Source organism: Mobula hypostoma, chromosome 2, assembly GCF_963921235.1.
Source record: "Mobula hypostoma chromosome 2, sMobHyp1.1, whole genome shotgun sequence".
Classification (NCBI taxonomy): Eukaryota; Metazoa; Chordata; class Chondrichthyes; order Myliobatiformes; family Myliobatidae; genus Mobula; species Mobula hypostoma.
Window position 1 is genome coordinate 194,318,580 of NC_086098.1, and position 25,885 is coordinate 194,344,464.

Consider the following 25,885-nt stretch of genomic DNA (forward strand, 5'->3'; position numbering starts at 1 on the left):
GTTTGGAGTTGTGGCTGGTGACAGTCATTGGTGTACAGAGAGTAAAGGAGTGGGCTTAGGGACACAGTCCTGGGTGGCTCCTGTGTTGAGGATCAGAGGGGCAGAGGTGAAGGTGCCCACACTTGCCACCTGCCAGAGATCTAACAGGAAGTCCAGGATCCAGCTGCACAAGGCAGGGTGAAGGCTGAGGTCTCTGAGCTTCTTGTCAAGCCTGGAGGGAATTACGGTGTTGAATGCTGAACTATAGTCCAAGAACAGCATTCTCACATAAGTATCCCTCTTCTCCAGTTGTGCAAGGACGGTTTGAAGAGCTGTGATGTCGTCCAGTTGTGGAAGTGGAACAGATGTTTGATAATTTGATCTCCTGCAGAGTAGGGGAAGCTATGGTTGAAGAGAGTGGGCCTATTAGAAACACTGTGTAAGATGTCAGGTTTGGACAACGAGTAGTCTTGGGCAGTGTCTCACCAGTTGCCAAGCTGTTCTTGGAACTTGGCTGGTCACTTGTGCAAGGATTGTGATGGGAACTGCTGGTTACCCAGTGGATGACTGTTCCTGAAAATGACAACCTTGGAGGTAGCAAATGCTTGTCCCTCAAAGATAGAATCATTCAATGCGGATGCTGAATTTTTTAAATTTTGCTTAGAATTTGGAAAAACTACTTTTGTGACTGTTGGAAAGGACATGATTGGAGATGGTTTTGAATATTTGTTGATACATCTGATAAGTTGTAAAAAGTAGGATAATCATAAGACTTTAAGATTTAGGAGCAGAAGTAGGCCATTCGGCCCATCGAGTCTGCTCCGCCATTCAATCATGGGCTGATCCACTTCATCCAGTCATCCCCACTCCCTGCTTTCACCCCATACCCTTTGATGCCCTGGCTATTCAAAAATCTATCTTTCTCTGCCTTAAATACACCCTATGACTTGGCCTCCACAGCCGCTTGTGGCAACAAATTCCACAGATTTAACCACCCTCTGACTAAAGTATTTTCTCCGCATCTCAGTTCTAAAAAGACGTCCTTCAATCCTGAAGTTGTGCTCTTATTTTCTGTTCAGGCCTTTTAACATTTGGTATGTTTCTTGAGATCCCCCCTCATTTTCCTAAACTCCAGGGAATACGGCCCAAGAGCTGCCAGACACTCCTCATACCGTAACCCTCTCATTCCTGGAATCACCCTCATGAATCTTCTCTGAACCCTCTCCCATGTTAGTGTATCCTTTCTAAAATAAGGAGCCCAAAATTGCACACAATACTCCAAGTGTGGTGTTACGAGTGCCTTATAGAGCCTCAACATCACATCCCTGCTCTTATATTCTATACCTCTAGAAATGAATGCCAACATTGCATTCGCCTTCTTCACAACCGACTCAACCTGGAGGTTGTCCTTTAGGGTATCTTGCACAAGGACTCCCAAGTCTCTTTGCATCTCTGCATTTGAATTCTCTCCCCATCTAAATAATAGTCTGCCCGTTTATTTCATCCACGAAAGTACATTTCCATACACTTTCCAACATTGTATTTCATTTGCCACTTCTTTGCCCATTCCCCTAAACTATCTGAGTCTCTTTGCAGGCTCTCTGTTTCCTCAACACTACCTGCTCCTCCACCTGTCTGTGTATCATAGTGTTTACTACAAAGTGAGGTTTATGAAATTTGATTTGATAAATTTATGAAGTGTGTATGCTCTAATCAATATTGGATAAATTTGAGAGAATGGAACTGTACTAAAATTCGACACATTGATTTGCTTGTTGAGAAAAGTAAGCTATGTGGGAAAAAATTAGTCGGCATTGAGGGAAATCACAAGAATGATGTTTTGGAATTTGGACTTGCTGAACACTAGTTACCACTAAAGGACTGGCAGTGTTGGATTTCAGTGCAAGTTGTGATTTGTAGGTTAGATCCATGTGTATGCTCTGCCTTAAGTGAGCTGAAAGTTAACACAGTACATCCAGAACCTGCTGAAGGGTCTCAGCTCGAAACGTCAACTGTACTCTTTCCATAGATGCTACCTGGCCTGCTGAGTTCCTCCAGCATTTTGTGTGTGTTGCTTAGATTTCCAGCATCTACAGATTTTCTCTTGTTTGTGAGTACATCCAGTCCTGAAGAAGGGACTCGGTCTGAAATATCGACTGTTTATTCATTTCCATTGATGCTGTTCCTCTCGCATTTTTGTGTGTTACTGAAAGTTAAGTGATAGTTTTGAGGATGGAGAGAGAAAGAAATAAGGCTGTGTTTGAAAATTGAATGGATGTGGAGCAGAGCATCAATAGTGGCTACATTGGTGATTTTGATAAAAATGAGATGTAAAGCTTGTTCATATTTTATAGTGTATTTATGTACTTGATAGTCTCACAAATGTATATTGTACCCAATGAACTTCTATAGTGTAGTCAGTTCAGTAACTAAGAAATAATGTGGCTACTAAACTGTGTAGAGCAGGCTCCCACAAGCAACTACAGTCGGCCCTCCTTATCCGCGGGTTCTGCATGCGCGGATTCAACCAACTGCGGATCGGGAAGACCCGGAAGTTCTCTCTCCAGCACTCGTTGTTTGAGCATTGTTCGCCTCGCGTCTCATTCGGTCGCTAATTTGTTTCTGTGAAAAAATAGCTCCTAAAAAGCAATTAAGTGGTCAAAGCAACTCAAGAATTTAAAGATCACTGGAGAATCGGGATCAGCTGATGCCGAGGCATCATCAGCGTTCCCAGAGGAGCTACGATGGTTGCGTCTGTACTGAACATGTACAGACTTCTTTCTCTTGTCATTATTTCCTAAACAACACAGTATAACAACTATTTTACATAGCATTTACATTGTATTAGGTATTATAAGTAATCTATAGATGATTTAAAGCATAGGTTATATGCAAATACTACACCATTTTATATAAGGGACTTGAGCATCCGCATTGTTTGGTATCCGCCGGGGGGTCCCAGAACCAATCCTCCGCGGATAAGGAGGGCCGACTGTATATGATAATGTACAGGCAACATTCTGTGGTATTGTTTTAGAGGTAAGAAATGGCGAGGGTGTTAATGATTGCTCTCCTGCTCTTCAAAATTTTCCACTTCAGAGTGTCTGTTTAATAGACATTGAAAGAGCACTTGAGGAAAGTTCAGCATTTTGAAAATGCAGCTTAGTCAGGCTGTCAATACATAATGAGTGTAGCTAATTTGCACAGTTAAATGAAATACAGAAGGAAATTATAATGCGAGGAAGTGATCAGGTAAGCTATTTCAGATGGAAGCTTTTATAGACAGTTGTTCATTGTTGCAAATTGCTGTTGAGCCTTCATTTTTAAACTGCTCAGTGTTTGCATGAAAACTCAGCTGCTGCTTTATGTATTTGGTTTAGCAAAAAACTTGAACTGACGAAAGAAAAGGCAATCTAAGTGAACAACATTCTATTGGTCAACATGGCTGGCAATAATAATATAAATGGCTGCACTTTGAAATTTAAACAGAAAATATTAGCAATATCGGGTAGTTTGGGTAGCATCAATGGAGAAAGGAACAGCTACTGTTTCAGATCACTAACCTTTCATGCAGAATGAAATTTTGATCAAAGCTAAATTTTGGAAACATTTAGTGAAATATTTAAAATATTGAAACAGCTTAATTTGAATCATTAGATGTGAAGTTGACTTGGGGTTACTGTATGTAGAACAATATAAATGAATGCTGTTAAAGAAAACAAGCACATAATCTCGATGGTCGGCACTTTTGCACTTGCTTGATTCTGTGTATTTACTGCTGAAGTAGGTATATTTGATGTACCCGGTTTCTGAATTTCTGTTTTGATTGCAGATGATTATGTGGCAATAGGAACTGACTGTGATCATATGGCAGCACAGATTGAAGAAAATATCCTTTTCATAAGTGATGTACCCATATCCTTAAGCTTTTCTCCAAGTATGTGTATTGCATGGGTATTCAACTGGCATTATAACAATCTACACTTCTATTTCTGTAGTTGCCATGAAGCCACAGTTCAGAACTGCCCATAATTAGGCATTAATTGAGATTGACTGTTTCACTAATTATACAAATTTTAATTTAATATGTGAACCGATGACATTAACACCTCAGTGAAAACTGATATTTTTGCATTTCAGCAAAGAGAACTTCACTATAGTGCCATTGGGTGTTCGACATGCAATATCAATATTGTATTATGTACATCAAAATTAACAATGAATTTTAATGTTGCATGGAAATTTGGTTTACTTTACAACAGCCAATTGATGATCCATTTTGACCCAATGAAGATGCATACACTCTGGCTTCCAATAATATATGTAGAAACATAGAAATCCTACAGCACAATACAGGCCCTTCGGCCCATGATGCTGTGCCAAATTACTTTAGAAATTACCTAGGGTTACCCATAACCCTCTATGTTTCTAAGCTCCATGTACCTATCCAGGAGTATCTTAAAAGACCCAATTGTATCTGCGTCCACCACCGTCGCCGGCAGCCCATTCCACGAACTCGCCACTCTCTGCGTAAAACAAAAACAGCTTACTCCTGAAATCTCCTCTGTACCTACTTCCTAGCACCTTAAAGCTGTGCCCTCGTGTTAGCCATTTCAGCCCTGGGAAAAAGCCTGTGACCATCCACACGATCAATGCCTCATCCACATGATCAATGCAGATTGCCTCTTTAAATGTAGGCATTATCATCGGATTGGAGAATAGAGTGCCATTGCAATAATTTTATCCAATCACTGTTCAGTATAAAAACTAAAAATATGATTGCTTAATATCAGCTTAACAGTTGGGGTTGATGATGGAAGCTAAAGGAATTTTAATTTCAGGAAAATATTTCGGCATCTATGGAAAGAGTAAACAGTCGACATTTTAGGCTGACATTTTCAGTCCTAGTGAACAGTCTCAGCCGGAACTGTCAAACTTTTATCCATAGATTCTGCCTGGTCTGCTGAGTTCTTCCAGCATCTTGTGTGTGCTTCTTTTGAGATTTAGCACTTTACAGTAACTTTTTAAAGAAGATAGCAGTTTTTGATTATGGTTCTTTAATTTAATTGATACTTGTATTCCAAGAGATGGGCAATACAGATATGAAGTACAAAAACAGAGTGAGAAGCAGGATAGCTAACCTAAAAGACACAAAGAACCCTAATTTAAGGAAGAATGTTCTCTGCGGAAATATTTCAGTAGAGCAGATTGCACGAATGACTGCTGAGGTAAGCCTATACTGTTGCTATAATTGCTTGAATTGTTTTTACCGTATATTTTTTTTCTTGACGTAGGAAATGCTAAATTACCTACACAGATTCAAATTAAGAATATTTGCAATAAATTTTGCTATGCTTTCTGATCTACTGTCATGTATAATCATGATATTGTTCTGTTTTATCCAACTCAAGTTTAGAGTTCTGTTATAGTAATGAGATTTGTTATATTTAAACTTGAATCATATGCCCACTAGGTGTTGCTGGTGCACTAAAAATCATATGCTATCAGTGGTTTCTTAATTGTTATTTATCGGATTTTGCTGCTGTAATGTGACTAGATTATAGGATTTTGAGGATAAGTCATTTGCTAATTGAAATGAATGTTATGTGTTTTCATTTTCATGTTGTAAATGATTTAAGTCACTAGAGCAAACACATGTATAAAAAAAACTATAAATTTTATAAAAATACAGGTGACCTCAATGTGATGGCTGTATGGATAACAGAAATTCACCCTTGCAGAATTCACAAATCACAACCAAAAAATTTGTGGTACAGAATAAAATTCACTCTCATGGAATTTATATGGGGGCAAAATAAATTATTTTTCCATGTGTTTTTCTTGACACATGCACAAAGGCTTCTTGTTACGGTCTTCTGGAAATGAAGTGCCCTTTAATGTGGGGAGGTCACCTTGTAAGTTTTCATGAAAAGTATAGTGTATCAATACGTTTTTTTTTCTTTGAATGAATTTTACAGCAGACCAGGTGGAATTATGATATTGTAGCCATTTATGAGACTTGGTTGCGGGGGGTGGGGGGGTGCAGGACTGGACTGTTATTTTAGACTTAATAGAGCAGCAGGAATTAAAGGGGGAGAGGTGGATTTATTAGGTAAAATGTCACGGCAGTGCTCAGTCAGGACAGACTAGAGAACTCATGTAGTGAGGCTTTATGGATGGAACTGAGGAATAAGGAAGCTATGACCACATTGATGGGGCTTTATTATAGATCACCCTACAGTCCACAGGATTTAGAGGAACAAATTTATAAAGAGATCAGACTGTTGCAAATAACATTTGAGGTTGTTAATATAGACGATTTTAACTTTCCACATATTGACTGGGACTCTCGTACTCTCAAATGACTAGATGGCATAGAGTTTGTCAAATGTATTTGCCAAGTTTACTTAATCAGTACATAGAAGTCTCAACTAGAGAGATTGCGATACTTGATCTAGGGAATAAAACAGGACAGATGACAATGTTTGTATATGAGAACATTTTGCATCTAGTGGTCGTAATGCCAAGGTAATTATAGAAAAGGAATTGTGTGGTTGTTAGTTGAGATTCTAAGCTGGAGGTAGGATCTGGGTTGGGACAGGCTATTTTCTGGCAAAGGTGATAGAGTAAATTAGAGTGAAATTTTGAGAGTGCAAATCTTGCATGTGTCTGTCAGAATAAAAAGCCAAGGATAACAGGTTAGAAAACCTAGTTTTCAAGAGATATTGAGGCCCTGGTCAAGAAAAAAAGAGGTGCACAGCAGGTATAGACCTGCAGGTATAGATAGGAACAAATGAGGTACTTGAGTAGTATAAGAAATACAAGAAGACACATAAAAAAAATATGGAGAGCTGAAAGAAGGCATGAGTTTGCTCCATCAGACAAGGTGAAGGAGAATCCTAAGGGTTTCCACGGATATGTTAAGAGCAAAAGGATTGCAGGGCACAAAATTGGTCCTCAGGAAGAGCAGCTTGGAAATCTGTGAGTGGAGCCAAAAGAGATGGGGAGATCTTCGGTGGCTGTTTTGTATCTGTACTTGCTAGGGAGACAGACACAGAGTCTATAGAAGTGTTTGGTGTTTTGAGGCAAATCAGGATGGACAGGTCCCTAGGGCCTGACAAGGTCTTCCCTTGGACCCTGTGGGAGGCCATTTGGAGGGGCCCCGAGCAGAGATATGTAAACCTTGCTTAGCGACAAGTGAGGTACTGGAGAATTGGAGGAAACTAATGTTCTGCTGTTTAAGAAAGGCTATAGGAATAAAACAGGAAATTAAAGGTAAGCGAGCCTGACATTAGTCGTGGGAAAGTTATTGAAAGGTATTTTAAGGCACCAGATATATGAGTATTTGGATAGACAGATTGATTTGGGACAGTCAGCTTGGCTTTGTGCGTGGTAAGTTGTGTGTAACTAGTCTTTGAGTTTTTTAAGATAATTACCAGGAATTTTGATGAAGGCAAGGCAGTGGATGTTGTCTACAGGGACTTCAGCAAACCATTTGACAAGGTCCCTCATGAAAGATTAGTCAGTAAGGTTTGGTCGTGAGCCATTCAAGATGAGGTAGTAAATTGCGTTAGATATTGGCTTTGTGGTAGAAGCCAGAGAGTAGATGGCTGCCTCTCTAACTGGAGGCCTGTGACTAGTGGAGTGCTGCAAGGATCCGGTGTTGTTTGTCATCTATATCAACGAAATGGATGACAACTAGATTAGCAAATTTGCAGATGACACCAAAATTGGAGGTGTGGTGGACAGCGAGGAAGACTATCAAAGCTTGCAGTGGGATTTGGTCCAGCTGGAAAAGTGGACTAAAAAATTTCAGATGGAACTTAATGCAGGCATGTGCAAGGTGTTGCACTTTGGTTGGACCAACCAGGGTAGCTCTTACACAGTGAGCAATTGGGCACTGAAGAGTGGTAGAACAGAGAGATCTAGGAATACAGGTCCATAATTCATTGAAAATGGTGTCACAGTTAGATAGGATCAATAGAAAATTGAGGGGTAGAGGTGGGATCAATGCAAGCAGGCTTTTTCCACTAATGTTGGGTGAGACTAGAATTATGAGGTCATGGGTTGAGGGTGAAAGTTGAAATGTGTAAGGGGAACATGAGGGGAAACTACTTCTGTCAGGGTGGTGAGAATGGGCAACGAGCTGCTAGCATAAGTAGTGGATACGATTTCAATTTAAGAAATGTTTGGTTAGGTACATGGATTGGATGAATATGGGGTGCTATGGTCCAGGTGTAGGTTGATAGGTAAGAACAAGAGGAACTCTATCATTGTTAAGGTGGCGGGAAGTTGGAGTGAGCACGGATATCCAAGAAATGGAGGAGATGCAGGTGAGGGCAGTGTCAATGGTGGAGGAAGGGAAACCCCATTCTTTGAAGAAGGAAGATATCTCCAATGTCCTGGAAAGGGAACCCTCATCCTGCGGAGATGAAGGAACTGAGAAAAGGGAAAAGCATTTTTATAGGAGACAGGGTGGGACAAGGTATAGTCAAGATAGCTGTGGGAATTGGTAGGTTTATGAAAGATGTCGGTCGACAGTTTGGATTCAGAGATGGAGATGGGGAGAGAGGTGTCAGAAATGTAGCAAGTGAATTTAAGGACATGTTGGAAGTTGGAGGCAAATGGATGAAATTGGCAAGCTCAGCATGGCTGCAGGAGGCAGCACCAGTGCAGTCATCAATATACTGGAGGAAGAGTTGTGGAAAATTAGCATGGAAGGCTTGGAATGTGGACTGTTCTATGTAGCTATTGGAAAGGCAGGTGTTGTTGGGGTCCATGTGGGTGCCTGTGGCTACCCCTCGAGTCTGGAGAATGTTAGAGGAGCCAAAGGGGAAGTTGTTGAGGGTGAGGACCAGTTCTGCCAGATGGAGGAGGGTGGTGGTGGAAGACGGAAAATGGTTGGGTCTTTTATTGAGAAAGAAATGGAAAGCTTTAAGGCCTTCTTGATGGGGGATAGAAGTGTATAGGGACTGGACAAGGTGAAAATGAGGCGGTCAGGGCGAGGGAATTGTAAGTTACTGAGGAGATCAACAGCATGAAAAGTGTTGTGGATATAGGTGAGAAGGGACTGAAAGTAGTTAGAATGAAGTCGAGGTATGAGGACATGATTCCAGTGGGGCAGGAGCAGGTAGAGACAGTGGGCCTATCCGGACTGTCAAGATTGTGGATCTTGGGTAGGAGGTAGAAGTGAGCAGTGCAGGGTAAGGGAACTTAGTTTGGTGGCAGTGGATGAGAGCTCTCCCGCGTTGATGAGGTTAGTGATGGTTTTGGAGACAGTTTTCTGATGGTCCAGAGTGGGGTCTTCTTTAAGGGGTAGGTAAGAGGAGGTGTCTGAGAGTTGCTGCCTGGCCTCAGCAAGGTAGAGGTCAGTCCAGCACAACTACAACAAACCCCCTTTGTCTGCCAGTTTGATGGTAAGGTTGGGATTGGTGCGGAGAGAGTGGAGAGTAGTGCGCTTGGAGGGGCTAGGTTTTGAGGAGGAGAGAGCAATGCTGAAGTTGAGCTGGTTGATGTCTTTTCAGCATTAAAAATGAAAAGATCCAGGGCAGTTGGATAACCAACATGGGGGTGTCCAAAAAGTGGAGGAATGTTGGAGATAGGAGAAAGGATCATCGGTGCAGGGCTGGGAATTTTTTGCCAAAGAAGTGGGCTTGGAGACGGCAACGGAAGAAACGCTTGATGTCATGGCAGGCATGGAACATATAGAGCCCACACAATGTCAGATGTTAAAATAGAAGGTGGCTTAAATACTCAGATGAGAATTAAATTAACTAGCTACTTCTAGCTCTAAATTACACAAACAAAAAGAATATAATTACATTTGTTATTTCCTTCAGTTTTTAGTACTTAGTTTTCCCAAGGTCATCAGAGGCCATTTAAATTGTGTCCTGCACCCCAAGGCACAATGCAAAATATAGGGTGACATTTAACTACAGTTTTGAGGGACCACTGCTTTGTTGGATGCGAGGTACAATCTTGTTTAGCTTTGATCGATGTAAGTGGTCCTGTGGTATTCCTTGAAGTAATAAGATTGCTTTTTCGGTGTCCTAGATAATGTGCACTCCTCATTGATTCTCATTGACATTTTATTCATTGCTGTTCGTGAAATTTTATTGCATAGTACTTGTGTTGTAGAATTATGTTATAAGACAGGGGTGTCAAACTCATTTTAGGTCACGGGCCGGATTGGGCAAAATGCGACTTCATGTGGGCCGGATCAGCTGTGCACGTGTGAATGCATGTGCGTGCTCCCACAGCTTTCGTTGCCTTGGTTTTTTCAACCTGCTCTCATGTGCCTCCGTCCCTGCTATAACTACAAAGTGTTACGAATTTTGTTTCTTATGAAGAAGATTGCCTAGCAAGCATTATTTTTATGATTGGTATTAACTTACAGTTGTAGGCTACAAGAAAGTTGTGATGAGAGAGAGAAAAAACGATGCTATTTTGGCTAAGATTGTTTTGGGAGCCACACCCTTTCCATTAATAAACCATTTGAAATCGAACATTAGCAGACACAAATGTAGACCTAACGAAACAAATTGTAAATGTAGGCTACACAACTGCACCTTATTTTTAATAGCCTGCTTCCAGCAATCAAACTCAGACAATGAACACAGTTAGCCTCTAATTTTTTATTGAAGTGATCACATTTACAATAATAGAATAGTCAGAAAATGAATGAATCACAATCTCAGTATTTCATGATGCATTTTGCTTACATGTCACAGTGCATTGAACAGTGTCACTCATTTTTCACTTGCTGCTTCCAGACACCTGACGTCTCTTGGCTTTAACCAGCCTGTCAATATCAGGGACCAGTTTCTCTCGGCAGTTGTGATTTTCATGTCATTTAGATGTCTGTATATCAGCTGCGAGCGCAGTTTGGATTTGTTAATGTTCATTATGGAGAACACCTGCTTACAGAGATATGTTGTCCCGAACATGCAAAGGATCTTTGAGGCAAAGAATGTCATCTTGGGGTACATCGGTCCCAGGTATTGATAGAATGAGTCCACAGCCACAGTCTCAAATTTATATTTCAAAGCCGAGTTACACTGAATTTCAGTTAGTTCCATTTGGAGTTCCTCCAGCACATCTGATGCTACGTTGACAGCAAATGGTGAGCAAAATAGTGAGAATTCCTTCTCAAGCTGAGTGAAGACTTGGAAACGATTCTGAAACCCACTTATTTTGTCCTTGTACCTGTCCATGTTGTCATTATTCCCATGAGCGGTACGCACAGACTGCAAAGAGGGGAAATGAGCTGGGTTGCTCCGGGATAGTTGCATCTCCCACAGGCCTAATTTAATTTGAAAGGCATGAACGCCATCGTAGTATTCCGTAACAAGTTTGTTGCGGCCTTGCATGTTAACATTAAACACATTTAAGTGCACTGTTATATCCACCAAAAATGCAAGATCATGAAGCCAGTCTGGGTTACCCAACTCTGTCACTGGCTTCCCTTTCTCATTCATGGATAGTCCAATTTCCGTACATAATTGAAAAAATTGTTTGAGTACAATCCTCTGCTCAACCAGCGGACTTCAGTGTGGTAGGGTAGGCCGTGTCCAATATTACTTTCAGACAAAAGAGTGTCAAGTTGCCGATGGTCGAGTCCCTTGGCTCTAATAAAATTAACCGTTTTGATTTCTACATCCATGACATTGTCCATTTTCAGGCTCCTGCTACATAACGCCTCTTGGTGTATAATACACTGAAAATTCCAGAATTCCTGCTGTGGATTCTTTGTCTGAACTTTCTCTCTGAGCTTCGCAACAACACCTGACATTTTCCCGACCATGGACGGTGCGCCATCTGTTGCCACGCTGACAGCGTGACTCCAGTCAACCCCCAGTCTGTCCAGGGCCTCGACGAGGCTGGAGAAAACGTGGTTCGCCGCTGTGGTGTTTGTCACGGGCACCATCTCCACAAACTCCTCGGTGACCGTCAAAGAGGCATCAACACCACGAATAAATTTTCCCAATTGAGCTACATCAGTCATGTTGGTGCTCTCATCAATTGCAATAGAGAAGGCAATAAATAACTTCACTTTGTCTTTTAGTTGACTGTTCAAATCTCCTGCAAGGTCCCCGATTCTCTCTGCCACAGTATTTCTTGACAAGCTGATATTACCAAAAGCCTGTCTCTTCTCGGGGCACATCAACTCAGCCACCGTCAGCATGCATGCTTTGATGAACTCCCCCTCTGAGTATGGCTTTGACGCAGCAGCTATTTTGTTGGCAATAATATAGCTGGCCTTGATAGCTCCATCATGAGTCTCTCGACTTTTGGTGAACACTGATTGCTGTTTTTTCAGAGCTGCTTCAAGCTCGTTTACCTTTTACGTTCTGAGTCATCCTGCGTACTTGTCATATTTTTCCCCGTGTGACGTCTCCTAGTGTCATTTGATATTGTACTCTTTTGCCACAGCCACTTGTTGTGAGCATATCAGACACACAGGTTTGCCGTTGACCTTACAGAAGAAAAAACGATCTTTCCAATTAACGTTGAATATCTGACCTTCGATGTCAACTTTTCTTTTCTTGGAAAGCATTTTGAACCACAACAGCAAACAGTCTCAGCCTTGCTACACGTGTTACTTACCTGAGTACTCTGTGTATTTATATTGTCTCTGACGATGTAAGTGGGGCCCTAGTGGTCTTCAGTGCAGGATGGTAGGTGCTTATACACAGCGGGTGGTTAACTGCCGCCTATTGTTTTCTGAGTACACACAAGGTAGCGGTGGGAGAGAGAGCGGCTGCCATACAGATACATAGTAAATGGTCGTGAATATACTTTTTTTTCCGCAAATCATCCCGCGGGCTGGATTGGACCCCTTTGCGGGCCAGTAGTTTGACACCCCTGTTATAAGGCATTTTGGAATGCACAGTGTTTGTCAAAGACTACCTATAAATGCAATTCCAAAGTCTGTATACAGTAGATCTATTTCAAAATTGTACAGTAATTATCTTTTTGAAATTGATCCAACCAATAAGTGTAAACATTCATTATTCATTTTTATGACAAGGTCATACATAATTTCATCTTCCTGTTCTATGCACATTTTATTATGTATTTTTTAGTTTGTACTATTTACTTTTGTGTTTAATTGTCATTCAGTCGTACATGAACATAGCCAAATGAAAGTGTTCCTCCAGGGCCAAGGTACAAAGCACATTACCAACAGTACAAGCACATATGATAGCAAAAAAATATACAGTCACAAAAAATATTGCCCAATCCCTGAATGGCATGGCCTGTAGAATGATGGTGCATGAAATGTCCTGTCCAGTATGTTCTTCCATTGAGTGAACACTTATCATTTCCACTCATGTTTTCTCTTGTATCATATACTTTTACTATTGTTTGAATAATCTTTGAATTGTTGTTCATAGTTTAGTAGGGTTATTTCTAGAAACCACGACCCCAGTTTTGGAATCCACTAAATCTGGTGCATGTCAATTGTTATGTGCCTGAACATAAAACATACATTTGCAAGAAAAAGCTTGTGAACCCTTTGCAGTTACCTTTTTTTCTGCATTAATTACTCATTAAATGTGGTCTGAACTTCATCTAAGTCACCATAATGGACAAACACAATCTGCCTATTCTAATGACACAAACAATTGTACTACTACTTGTCCATACTGGATACACCATTAAATAATCCCATTCTAGGTTCAAAAAGGTATGTGAACTTCTTGGGTAATGCCTTCTACAAAAGCTATTTGGAGTCAGGTGTTCCAATCAATGAGATGAGATTGGAGGTGTTGGTTGTAGAGGTGACCTGCCCTATTTAAAAAAACAGTCAAGTTACTGACAGACCCTGCTCAGGAAAAACAGAAAAACCTGTTTATATGCATCTCAATCAAAACAACTTTCAGAGGACTTTAGAAGAAAATTTGTAAAGATGCATGAAGCTAGTAAAGGCTACAAAAGCATTGCTAAAGACCTGAGTGCTCATCAGTCCACGGTAAGAGAAATTGTTTACAAATGGAGGAATTTTAGTACTGCTAGTATTTTCCCTAGGAGTGAGTGTCCAGCAGAGATCAGACCAAGAGCACAACATGCAAGGAAGTGAAAAAAGAGCCCAAGGGGTAACAGCAAAGGACGTGCAGGAATCTCTAGAACTTGCTCAACTTTCTGTTTATATGTCCACTATAAGAAAAACACTGAACAAGAATGGTATTCGTGGAAGGACACCACAGAGGAAACCACTGCTCTACAAAAGAAAACATTGTTGTACACAAAGTTTGCAAAAGGCCATTTGGATGTTCCACAACACTTCTGGGACAGTGTTCTGTGGACAGATGAGACAAAAGTTAAACTCTATGGCAGAAATGCACACCGCTGTGTTTGGAGGAAAAAGGGCACTGCAGGTGAACCAAAACCTCATCCCAACTGTGAAGTATGGTGGAAGGAACATTGTGGTTAGGGGCTGCTTTGCTGCATCAGGGCCTGTGGACAGCTTGCAATCGTTGAGGGAATAGAGAATTCAAAATAGTATCAAAACATTTTACAGGAGAATGTCAGCGTAGCAGTCTGTAACCTGAAGGGTAATAGAAGTTGGATGATGCAAGAAGTCCATGATCCAAAACACAAGTGTAAATCAACAACAATGTGGTTTAAAAAGCAGAAAATAGCTGTTTTGGAAAGGCGAAGTCGGAGTCCAGACCTTAACCCAATTGAGATGTTGTGGCATGACCTAAAGAGGGCTGTTCATGCAAGGTCTCGCAGAAATATTGATGAACTGAAACAGCTTTGTATGGAAGAATGGTCTAAAGTTCCTCCAGCCATTCTGCAAGTCTGATCAGCAGCTACAAGAAACATTGGGTGGAGGTTTTTGCTACTAAGGGAGGTTCTACCAGTTATTAAATACAGGGGTTCACATACTTTATCCAGCATGGACTGTGAATGATTAAACAATATGTTCAATAAAGACATAATAAGTGCAATTGTCTCTGTGTTAGTAGTTTCGGTAGATTGTGTTCGTCTATTATTGCGACTTAGATGAAGATCAGACCACATTTTATGAGTAAGTAATACAGAAAACCAGGTAATTACAAAGGGTTCACAAACTCTTTCTTGCAACTGTAGAACATTACAACACTGTACAGATCTCTCTATGGAGCTAAATTACTGTTACTATTGCAGGACCATAAGTGAAATCTTTTATTATAGAGTGGTAAAAATAATTAACCGGAAGCAAATCATATATGCTCTATGTACTTAACAATCTTAACTCGTGGGTTTTTATTTTGCAAATTGACTGACAAATAATAGATATGATCTCACTTACTATGTTGGAAGTGACCTATTATGACTAAAGGTGACTGCTTTGATACAAAGTGAAATAGAAACATAATTAAGATTTGATTTTTATTATACATAGCTGTAGAAACGCTGCATTGACCTTTGTCTGACTGGTCATTAGAAATCTTAATAGGAATTTGTTTCCACTTAGGTTACCTTTCCTATTGGCACCAGGAGAATGTAAATTGTTAAGTATTAATAGTGCACATCATCTGTTGAAGATAATTCTCATTATAGTAGAACATGCACAATGGAATGAAGTATTGAAGCAATAAGTTATTTAGAGCCTTCTGGTATCTAATGATGCAGCCACTTTTTTATATTTGCATTTGCCTTGCCTGCCTATTATGCCAAAATACAATGCCAGGTCAGCCATCCCTTTGTGGCAAGGCTTGCATGCTATAATAGGCTACAAAATGAGTTCAGGCAGCATCACTGATGATAATGCGTTTCGCCCCAATGAACCCAATACATTCTATGCACACTTTAATCTGAAGGGTAATAAAATGACACCATCCACCAGGCAGCCACTGATTTACCTATATCCAGTCACAGTTGCAGATGTCAGATCAACCTTCCTTGAGAGTGAACCCTTGGAAAACACCTGAATGGATGGAGTCCTCGGCATGTCCTTGGGTCTTTTGCAAATAGCTGGCTGAAGTATTTACAGGCATTTTTAACCTCTCCTTACTTGGGTTCCCATCTACTGGTACCAAAGAAAAATAAGGAATCCCTGCCTTAATGACTACACCACAGTGGCTGTGACATCTATCATCATGAATAGTTCAAGAGGATGACCAGGGCACACATCACCTCTGGTCTTTCAGACAACCCAGACTGATTGCTATTCAACTACTGCTGAAACAGGTCCATGTGGGGGTGCCATCTTCCTGTCCCTATACTCATCTCTGGAATATCTGGATAACAAAGATAACTGACAAAAGAGGTAGTCATTGATTTTGGAAAGTAGGATGGAGGACACACCTATGTATTTATCAATATTGCTGAGGTGGAGGTAGTTGAGAGGTTCAAGTTCCTAGGTGTAAGGAAAAAAATCACCAGTAGCTAGTCTTGGTCCAACCACACCAGTAGTTCGTCTTGGTCAAGAAAGCAGGAAAGAATGCTCTTCATTGAAAGCATGAGATCGCAGATAGAAAAGACGTAGAAACATAGAAAACCAACAGCATACAATCCCTTCGGCCCACAAAGCTTTGGGCTTACCTTAGAAATTACCTAGGGTTACCCATAGCCCCCTATTTTTCTGAGCTCCATGTACCTGTCCAGGAGTCTCAAAAGACTCTTATTGTATCCGCCTCCACCACTGTTGGCCAGCAGCCCATTCCACGCACTCACAACTCTGCATTTAAAAAAAAAACACTTGCCCCTGACATCTCCTCTGTACCTACTTCCAAACACCTTAAAACTGCCCTCTCGTGCTAGCCATTCCAGCCCTGGGAAAAAGCCTCTGACCATCCACACGATCATTGCCTCTCATCGTCTTATATGCCTTTATCAGGTCACCTCTCATCCTCCGTCGCTCCAAGGAAAAAAGGCCAAGTTCACTCAACCTATTCTCATAAGGCATGCTTCCCAATGCAGGCAACATCCTTGTAAGTCTCCTCTGCACCCTTTCTATGGTTTCCACATCCTTCCTATAGTGAGGCAACCAGAACTGAGCCCAATACTCCAAGTGGGGTCAGACCAGGGTCCTGTATAGCTGCAACATTACCTCCAATGCTTGATGAAGGCCAATGCATTGTATGCTTTCTTAAGAGTCAACCTGCACAGCAGCTTTGAGTGTCCTGTGGGCTCAGACCCCAAGATCCCTCTGATCCTTCACACCGCCAAGAGTCTTACCATTAATACTATATTCTGCATTCATATTTGACCTACCAAAATGAACCACCTCACACTTATGTGGGTTGAACTCTATCTGCCACTTCTCAGCCCAGTTTTGCATCCTGTCAGTGTTCCGCTGTAACCTCTGACAGCCCTCCACACTATCCACACAACACCCCCAACCTTTGTGTCATCAGCAAACTTACTAACCCATCCCTCCACTTCTTCATCCAGGTCATTTATAAAAATCATGAAGAGCAGGGATCCCAGAACAGATCCCTGAGGCACACCACTAGTGACCGACCTCCATGCCGAATATGACCGGTCAACAACCATTCTTTACCTTCTGTGGGCAAGCCAGTTCTGGATCCACAAAGCAATGTCCCCTTGGATCCCATGCTTCCTTACTTTCTCAATAAGCCTCGCATGGGGTACCTTGTCATATGCCTTGCTGAAATCCATATACACTACATCAATCTGCCTTCATCAATGTGTTTAGTCACATCCTCAAAAAACTCAATCAGGCTCGTAAGGCACTACCTGCCTTTCACAAAGCTATGCTGACTATTCCTAATCATATTATGCCTCTCCAAATGTTCATAAATCCTACCTCTCAGGATCTTCTCTATCAACTTACCAACCACTGAAGTAGAACTCACTGGTCTATAATTTCCTGGGCTATCCCTTCATCAGGACTAACTTAAAGAAGCAGTTTTCAGTTAGTCCTGACGAAGGGTCTCAGCCGGAAACGTCGACTGTACCTCTTCCTATAGATGCTGCCTGGCCTGCTGCGTTCACCAACATTTTTTGTGTGTGTTGCCGAAACTACCTTTTGAAGTACAGTGAGACATTTGTGCCAAAAAACAGCAGAACATGATTTCTTCGCAAGTGAAGATGTTCGAGGTTTTAAAAAAAAGAGGCAGGAAATGGACGGAATTTACGGGTTCATAAGCAGTGAGTACCAGGTGATGATAATGGTAAAATAAAAAAGCAGAAATGGCTAGCTACATCGGAGCAATAGATGTGTTGGATTGCTCAACACATAACTGGCTCATGCACATGGAGTAAATTGAGCAGTATTTTAAAACAACTTGAATTGCCAATGAGAAGTGAGTTTCAGTTTTGCTGAGTGCATTGGGATTAAAGGCATACAGTGTGCTTGAAAGTTTGGCTGCTCCAACCAAAACAGCTGAAATGAGCTTTGCTGATACTGTGAACATAATGCATGAACATTTAGAACTGAAAACTATTGTAGATTGCAGAATGCTTTAGTTTTCATAAATGGAATCAAAAGGAAGTGTGCAAGGCTGAAGAAAAGGGATTATCTGAGCATTGTCAGTTCAGTAATGAGCTTGATGCATGTTTAGTTTGTGGAATCTTACAAGAAAGCATTCAAAAACACTTTCAATAAAAGGCTTCTAACTGAAGCACAACTTGCATTTAAAAGAGCAGTTCAAATAGTTGTATTATTGGAAACAGCAGACAGAGGCACAATTGACTTGCAGTCAGGAGAGAAAGTAAGTGTGAACAAAATTACAATGTCAAAATAGAAGCGTACCTGGCTGAACAAATTGTGTTCCTTTTGTGACAGTGACTCTCCTACACCACACCAATGCACATTTAAAGGTGAAACTTGCAGAAAATGCAACACATACTGTACAAACAGCATGTTGGGCAGACAAAACTAAATAGACTGGACAGAGAAGAGAAAAAACTAAAAAGTCAAGTTGCAATTTCAAAAAGAGCGCTAATCTGCATGCTGTTGATGAGAAATTTAAGAATGATGAAAGTGACACTGAGTAGCTTGGGACTTACAATGTGAAAATGTGAAAACAAACAGAAAAGCAATATGGCTTATACTAGAAGTGAATGGCAAATTAATTAAAATTGAGTTAGACACTGGTTCGGCTGTCAGTCATACTACGAAATGAGTTTGAATGGCATTTCAAAGATACTGAACTGAAGCCTGCAGATCAGAAGTGGAGAGAGTGAACAGCTTCAAGTTCCTGGGTGTTAAGATCTCTGAGGATCTAACCGGGTCCCAACATATCAATGTAGTTAGAAAGAAGGCAAGACAGCATCTATACTTTATTAGGAGTTTGAAGAGATTTGGCATGTCAACAAATACACTTAAAAACTTATATAGTTGTACCGTGTAGAGCATTCTGACAGGCTGCATCACTGTCTGGTATGGAGGGGCTACTGCACAGGACCTAAAGAAGCTGCAAAAGGTTGTAAATCTAGTCAGCTCCATTTTGAAAGTACCCAGGACATCTTCAGGGAGCGGTGTCTCAGAAAGGTAGCGTCATTATTAAGGACCTCCAACACTCAGGGCATGCCCTTTTCTCACTGTTATCATCAGATAAGAGATACAGAAGCCTGAAGGCACACACTCAGTGATTCAGGAACAGCTTCTTCTCCTCTGCCTTCTGATTCTTAAATGGACGTTGAATCTTTGGACACTACCTCACATTTTTTTAATATGCAGTATTTCTATTTTTGCACATTTTTAAAAATTACGCAATATATGTAATTGAATTACTTGTTTATTTATTTATTATTAATTTTTATATATTTTTTTTCTCTGGTAGACTATTGCATTGAACTGTTGCTAAGTTAACAAATTTCACATCATATGCCTGTGATAATAAACCTGATTCTGATTCTGAGATATCCAACTAAGAAGTTACACTGGAGAAAATATAACTCCTGTGTGAAATACAATCCACAATGGGCCAGCATTGTGGAGCTGTGATTGGCTTAGACGACTACAACTTGATTCGAGATCCATCCACTAATTGCATGCCACTGCCCGCCCCCCCCCCCCCGCAATAGAGTCAACTGAAGGGAATTAAGAAAGGTACTGGATGATGCCACAGTAGTGTTAAGGATGGCATTGGAAAACTCAAAATGGTGTAAAATAAAAATCCCAGGCCCAAATTTTATAAAGCCCATCCAGTTCCTTATACATTCCATGATAAAACAACCAGTGAGCTAGATTTCATGGAGGTTGAAGGAATTCTTTCCTAGATTGAGTGGAGCCCATGAGCAATGCCAGTGGTCCAAGTAGCTAAGAAAAATGGGTCTGTCAGGATCTGTGGTGACTTTATAGTCACCATATCAACCCAGTATTGAAAGTCAATACACTCTGCACAGGATGTCTATGCAACCCTTTCCAGAGGGAAACGGTTCAGCAAAGTAAATTTGACTGAGGCCTACCTACAGATGGCAATGGAAGAAGAGTTCAAAGTGTTTCTCACCAAAGGCCTTTAATGCTATAAATAGGCTTATTTTTGGAGTAGTATCTGCACCGGCACTCTGGCAGAAAACTATGGACCACCTGATGCAAGGCTGCTAAGGTCCTCAGTGTGACCTGGATGATGTCATCCTTACCATAGATGATGTCAAGGAATATCTGCAAATTCTTTGGACAGTATTAAAAAAAAATTAGAAGATTAGGCTCAGAGCACAACACAAGAAGTGTGAATTTTTTAAACCAAGCATCACTTACTGTGGTCGCACTATTTCACAGCCACAGGTCTCACCTGCCAAACAGAGTGATTCAACATCCTTCCCCTCCACTCCGGGTCAGGAAAGATGTTATCCCAAAAGAGAAGTAAGCCTCCACAGTGATGAAACATTTAGGCTTGAATGGGGCAATTTAAAATTTACTATACTGTGGATGTCTTTATAATGTATTATATAGTATAATTCATTCTCCATTGAGTTGGAGTTCTTAGCTAAACTGGGATTTATGGTGTATTTAATATTTGAGTAATATTGTAAATGTATTGTTTGATTAAAAAATTTTTGTTCATGTGATTTGTTATGGATACCTCTATCTATCGCCTACCAGGGTCTTCCAACTCTACCCCCACTTGCCTCCCCTATCTGGCACTATGTACCTGTCATCTTCCACCCCTCATCAGTCCACCAATTGCCTTGAGTCCTTTTGTTGCCATGCCACAGCCTTTCTCCTTTCTCTGCTGGCCTTCTTGCCTCTCCACTCAGTCCTGATGCATGGTTTCATCCTGAAATCCTGACAGTTTCTTTCCTCCCACATATGCTGCTTAACCTGCTGAATTCTGCCAGCCAGTTGTTTTGCTGTCTTTCATTAAATTCCTGCTGCCTTGGAGAAGCAGCAGACATTATCAAATACCACTCCCACTCCAGTCATTTTCTCTTCTCCCTCCTCTTGGGCAAAAGTTACAAAAGCTTCAAAATAGATTACCAGGCTCAAAAACAGCTTCTATCAGGTTGTCATAAGACAATTCAGTAAACCTTGTAACAAAAAGATGAACTCCTGATCTCTTGATTTACCCCATCTTGTCCTGTGCACCTTATTTGTCCACCTGCACTGCATTTTTCCTGACACTACACTTTCTATAATTGATTTTTACTTTATACTATCTTGATGTACTGATCTTTTGAAATGATCTATATGAATGGCATACAGAACAGTTTTTCATGTGACAATAATAAACCAATTGTCAAATATTCTTGCACATTGGACCAGAATCAATGATTTTCTGTTCCTTCTTCCCACATCTCAAAAAGTTCCATGCCACATTTTCTGCATCTTTTTGGCTGATAATACTTCAAGTAAATTTTTCAACTTAGAATTATTTTAAGTTGATTTCGCTCAAGGTGATATAATCAATCTTTAAAAAAATTTTAAAATTTAGTTTTCACATTGAGCCTACAGACCTTTGCAATTTTACTTTGAAATTGGTTCAGTTGCTAGCCACTTTAAAATAAATTAATATGCCCTGGCTGTCAATAAAATGTGGTTACCTGTCACTCAGTAAACATGATGCATGGATAGTAGCAGTCATTATAGTTCGTGGTTTGGCTGGGTGCTGATCCATAGTGAATACTGCTTGATGTTCTTTTAAACAGTTTTAGCTAAGTGGTTTGAAGATCTGAAGAAATCTGAATTGGCCAGTGTTGCTCAGCTCTAAATCAAATTAAATTAGATATTTTTATTAGACTTAGATGTCTGCAAAGTAATCTTCAGGTGTGCAGTAGGTAAGGCTGAAACATTTTTGTATTGGAATGTTACTTTTTAGTGAAAACTCATTTTGAGCAATTTTAAAGGAAGGATTTGAAATCTTTAAAAACTGGGCTCAGATTTTTACCAGCCATTTTTCCCCCCAATAAAACTGAAGGAAATGGCAAGTGATGAACTGAGAGAGATTCGAAAGGCTTTAACAAATGAAGCTATCAGAGAACATCAGATGGCCAAAACAGGTGGGACTGAGACTGATTACTTTGTTTGCGGAAAGTGCAAGAAGAATAACTGCACTTACACACAGGTAAGAATAAGGCAATATTACGATTAATTAAACAATTGTGTGTTTTGCATATACTGCATGGCAGGGCTACTTGGCAGAGAATTGCTGGAACCAGCTTCTTTCAGACTTCTGCTTTCTGTGTTTTTGAAACTGGAAGTTTTTGTGCCCATTTCAGTTAAGGATTTTAGTTAAAGCTTCAGGAGTTAATTGTCAATAAAACAATCATGGTTTTGTGATAATTTTTTTTCCAAACAGTGTTTTATTTTCTATAAAGAAATTCCAAGTGTGAAAAGGCTTTTAAATAGTTTTTAAGATTTTATAAATTTTTTTTTACTCTAGTAAGCTCTCATTTATTTCTCAAGTACTGTATGAGGCATTCAGGCCAGTTTCTGTAGTTGTCACAGAAAATTATTGGTAAATATGAGACAACTTAAACAACCTTGCTTTGACATTTGTTTGGTTCCTCTTATGTGCATTAATTTTGACCAGCCATTTGTCCTGACCCACCATTTCTTGCACTGAGCAAATGCCTTTTGAAATGGACACGAATAGAAGGAACTTAACAATTATGTTTGGAATTGCAAATATGATTGCTTACTTGTAAATGACAAGTTTTGACCAAATCCATGACCAACCTGATAGGCTGGGCTTAATTACTAAAATATTTAGAGATTCTTGATTGCAATTAACTTTTTTTTGGAGGAGCATAACAGCTTTGCTACTTTTTCAATTTAAATGTATTTGATAAATTTAAAATTACATAAAAATCTTGATTCACTCTTTACATGTGTGTCATATTTTGCTTTAAATTCATAAATGTCTTTGCAAACTTCAGAATAAATCTATTGTGCAAAACGTGATTCCTGTAAGCCATATGTTTTTATTTTAAATTTTGTTTTCACCAGTCTACGATTCAAGTAAAATCCATCAAACTGAGTCAATATGTAGTAGATCAGTTCAGATTTTTGGCATGTGTAAATTAATTCTATCTAGATGGATTTGCCACTTAAAATATTGTCCTATTAATAAAAAGCTCACATTATCAATACATTATCATTATTTTTCTGTATTCCAGGTCCAAACACGAAGTGCTGATGAACCAATGACTACATTTGTTTTTTGCAATGAATGTGGCAACAGATGGAAGGTATGTGTTCACATGTTAATTCCTTTTGGAAATTGTGTGAAATGCTGCTTTTTAACATCTCTCAAACTCCACCAGTGGGTAACTGGCAACCATACAAGGAAAAAAAAATTGTGTCATTTGAAATAAGTAGGTTCATCTGGGCTATTGGATAACAAAATCAGCTGGAATCAAGGATTTGAAAAAAAAAGTCAAGGTTCCTGTAATCCAAGAGTCATTTTGGCCCTACCTTGTGTCAGGAGAAGAGGTGGAGGAATATGCGGGTAAAATGGTTAATTGGAAATCTGAAGGGTATCTTGGCAGCTGATTCAAAGGATAGCCAAAAACCCTCACTATTATCTGCCTCAAACTCTGAAATACTTGCCTGGTCTGTAATTACCTTGTCTTTATTCTTTCTGTTTTTGCCTGCCCCGTCTGTGCCTATTGCTGAGGTCAATTTGCCACAGATTTGAAAATTAAAAAGTACTTTCACAGTTTCCTATCACACAAGCTCAGAGGGCCCCCAATAATCATCACTTGGACATGTTTTATCCTTGTTTGCTGCTTCCTTTTTAAATATCAATGGATAGGGTGTAATTGAACGAAAACTATCTACAATTTCCTTACAAAATGGAAATATTAGGGATTCTCCATATTTCAGAAGGGAGAGTGAGGATGTATTTACTCACTACTATGAAATTCTGTAGTTCTTCTAGAGAAGTGCTCCTGAATTGTTCTTGGGAATTGTGTGGTTTGATAGGATTTGGATCTTAGTATGTTAAAGGTATATTAATGTAATTCCAGTCAGGCAGGTGTGTAACTTGGAGAGGAATTTATAGGTGGTGCTTTTCCCATGTCTTCCTTGGTAGTAGAGATCACCGGTTTGGGAGGAACTGTCGTTAGTCACCAAGATGAGTTGCAGCAGTGTGCATCACCAATGGTGCATATCAGAGCTGGTGGTGGAGTGACTTTGTTTCTAAAAGTTGATGTAATGGCTTTGCTTCTTGTAAGGAGTTAGAGTTGCAAGTCTCATGAAGCTTCCAAATTGATGCTTTACAGTTCTGGTCACCACACAACAAGAATGATATGGTAGCCATATAGAGCATGCAGAAGAGATTCATCAAGTTGTTTCATAGAATGGAGACTCTAGTTACAAGGAGAAATTCCATAGGCTGAGTTTATTCTTACTGGAAGCTAGAAGATTGAAAGGTGATCTTTTTGAGATTTATAAAGTTGAGGCAGAGATGGAATCTTTTTCTGGTTTTCTAGATCTAGAGGTCATAGAATTAAACTGAGGGAGGTGAAATTTCAAGTAGATCTGATGAGTAATTTTTCACACATTTGATAGTGAATATCTGGAATGAGCTGCCAGAGGAGGTGTAAATGCACTTACAACATGTAAAAGTTGTTTAGATATATAATCAGATCGGAAAAGCATTAAGGGGTTATAGGTAGGCATAATGTGAGCATGTCGGATTTGCATAGATGAACATCATGTTGGCATGGACAGTTGGTGGTGGTTGCATGTAGTATGATGCTATGATTATAAGTTGATGGTACATAAGTTAACGTTTCCTTTTGACATCAAAAGAGACATACAAGTCTATGTCAGCCCTCAGAGCAGCCCCATTCCTATTTAGTCCTCCATTTTTGCCTATTAACATATCACCCACTCACCCCAACCTTGATTCTTATACCAGCCACCTATTGTACGGGCATTTTATAGTAACAAATTAATCCATGAGCCACAACTTTTGTAACTGTTGGGAAACTGAAGCCCCAGGGAAACCCTCACAGTTACAACATGCTGGTGACTCCGGAGATCTGAATCAATTGCAAGCTGCTGAAGTTGTCAGGCAACAGCAACTGTTCTGCTGCAAGATGTTACAATTAATAAAATACTGCCTGATGTCAGAGACAGGCAATCTAACATTGCAACTGTTTTTCAGCTCCCAGATTGATGTTTTGGCCAAGGCCACAATGAGATCTTGAACCTGATAATTCAGGAGCAATCCAAATTTAATAAAAAAAAATTATTGAACAATGAGTACTGCTTGATAGCAGTGAAGTTAACTTTTGTGTGCATTTTCAGTACTACAGCTGGATATAGTCTTTGCTATATTTACAAATAACTCCACATGAATTCTGGTAAAACAGAATGATGACAGATGCAGTGACATTTGCTACTATAAGCTTCTGACTGAAGCCTGGGATTTGAATAAAGTTTCAATAGCTGAACCATCAGCTTTAGCCCAGCGATTCAATTGTGTAATTAAAACATGACATTGGAGCTAACCAATATCTTATAAGAGCTCACTGTGCTTTTCTAAAGGAG

General features: G+C 40.0%; 1 protein-coding gene across 1 annotated transcript in view; it reads left to right on the plus strand.

Moving 5' to 3' along the window:
- tcea2 (transcription elongation factor A (SII), 2) overlaps nt 1–25,885 on the plus strand; it is a 61,251-nt gene that overhangs the window by 31,393 nt on the left and 3,973 nt on the right. The window contains exons 6-9 of the mRNA XM_063041332.1: nt 3,812–3,868; nt 5,053–5,207; nt 22,302–22,448; nt 23,503–23,574. Of these exons, the coding sequence (XP_062897402.1) occupies nt 3,812–3,868; nt 5,053–5,207; nt 22,302–22,448; nt 23,503–23,574 (431 nt within the window). The remainder of the gene's footprint in view (nt 1–3,811; nt 3,869–5,052; nt 5,208–22,301; nt 22,449–23,502; nt 23,575–25,885) is intronic.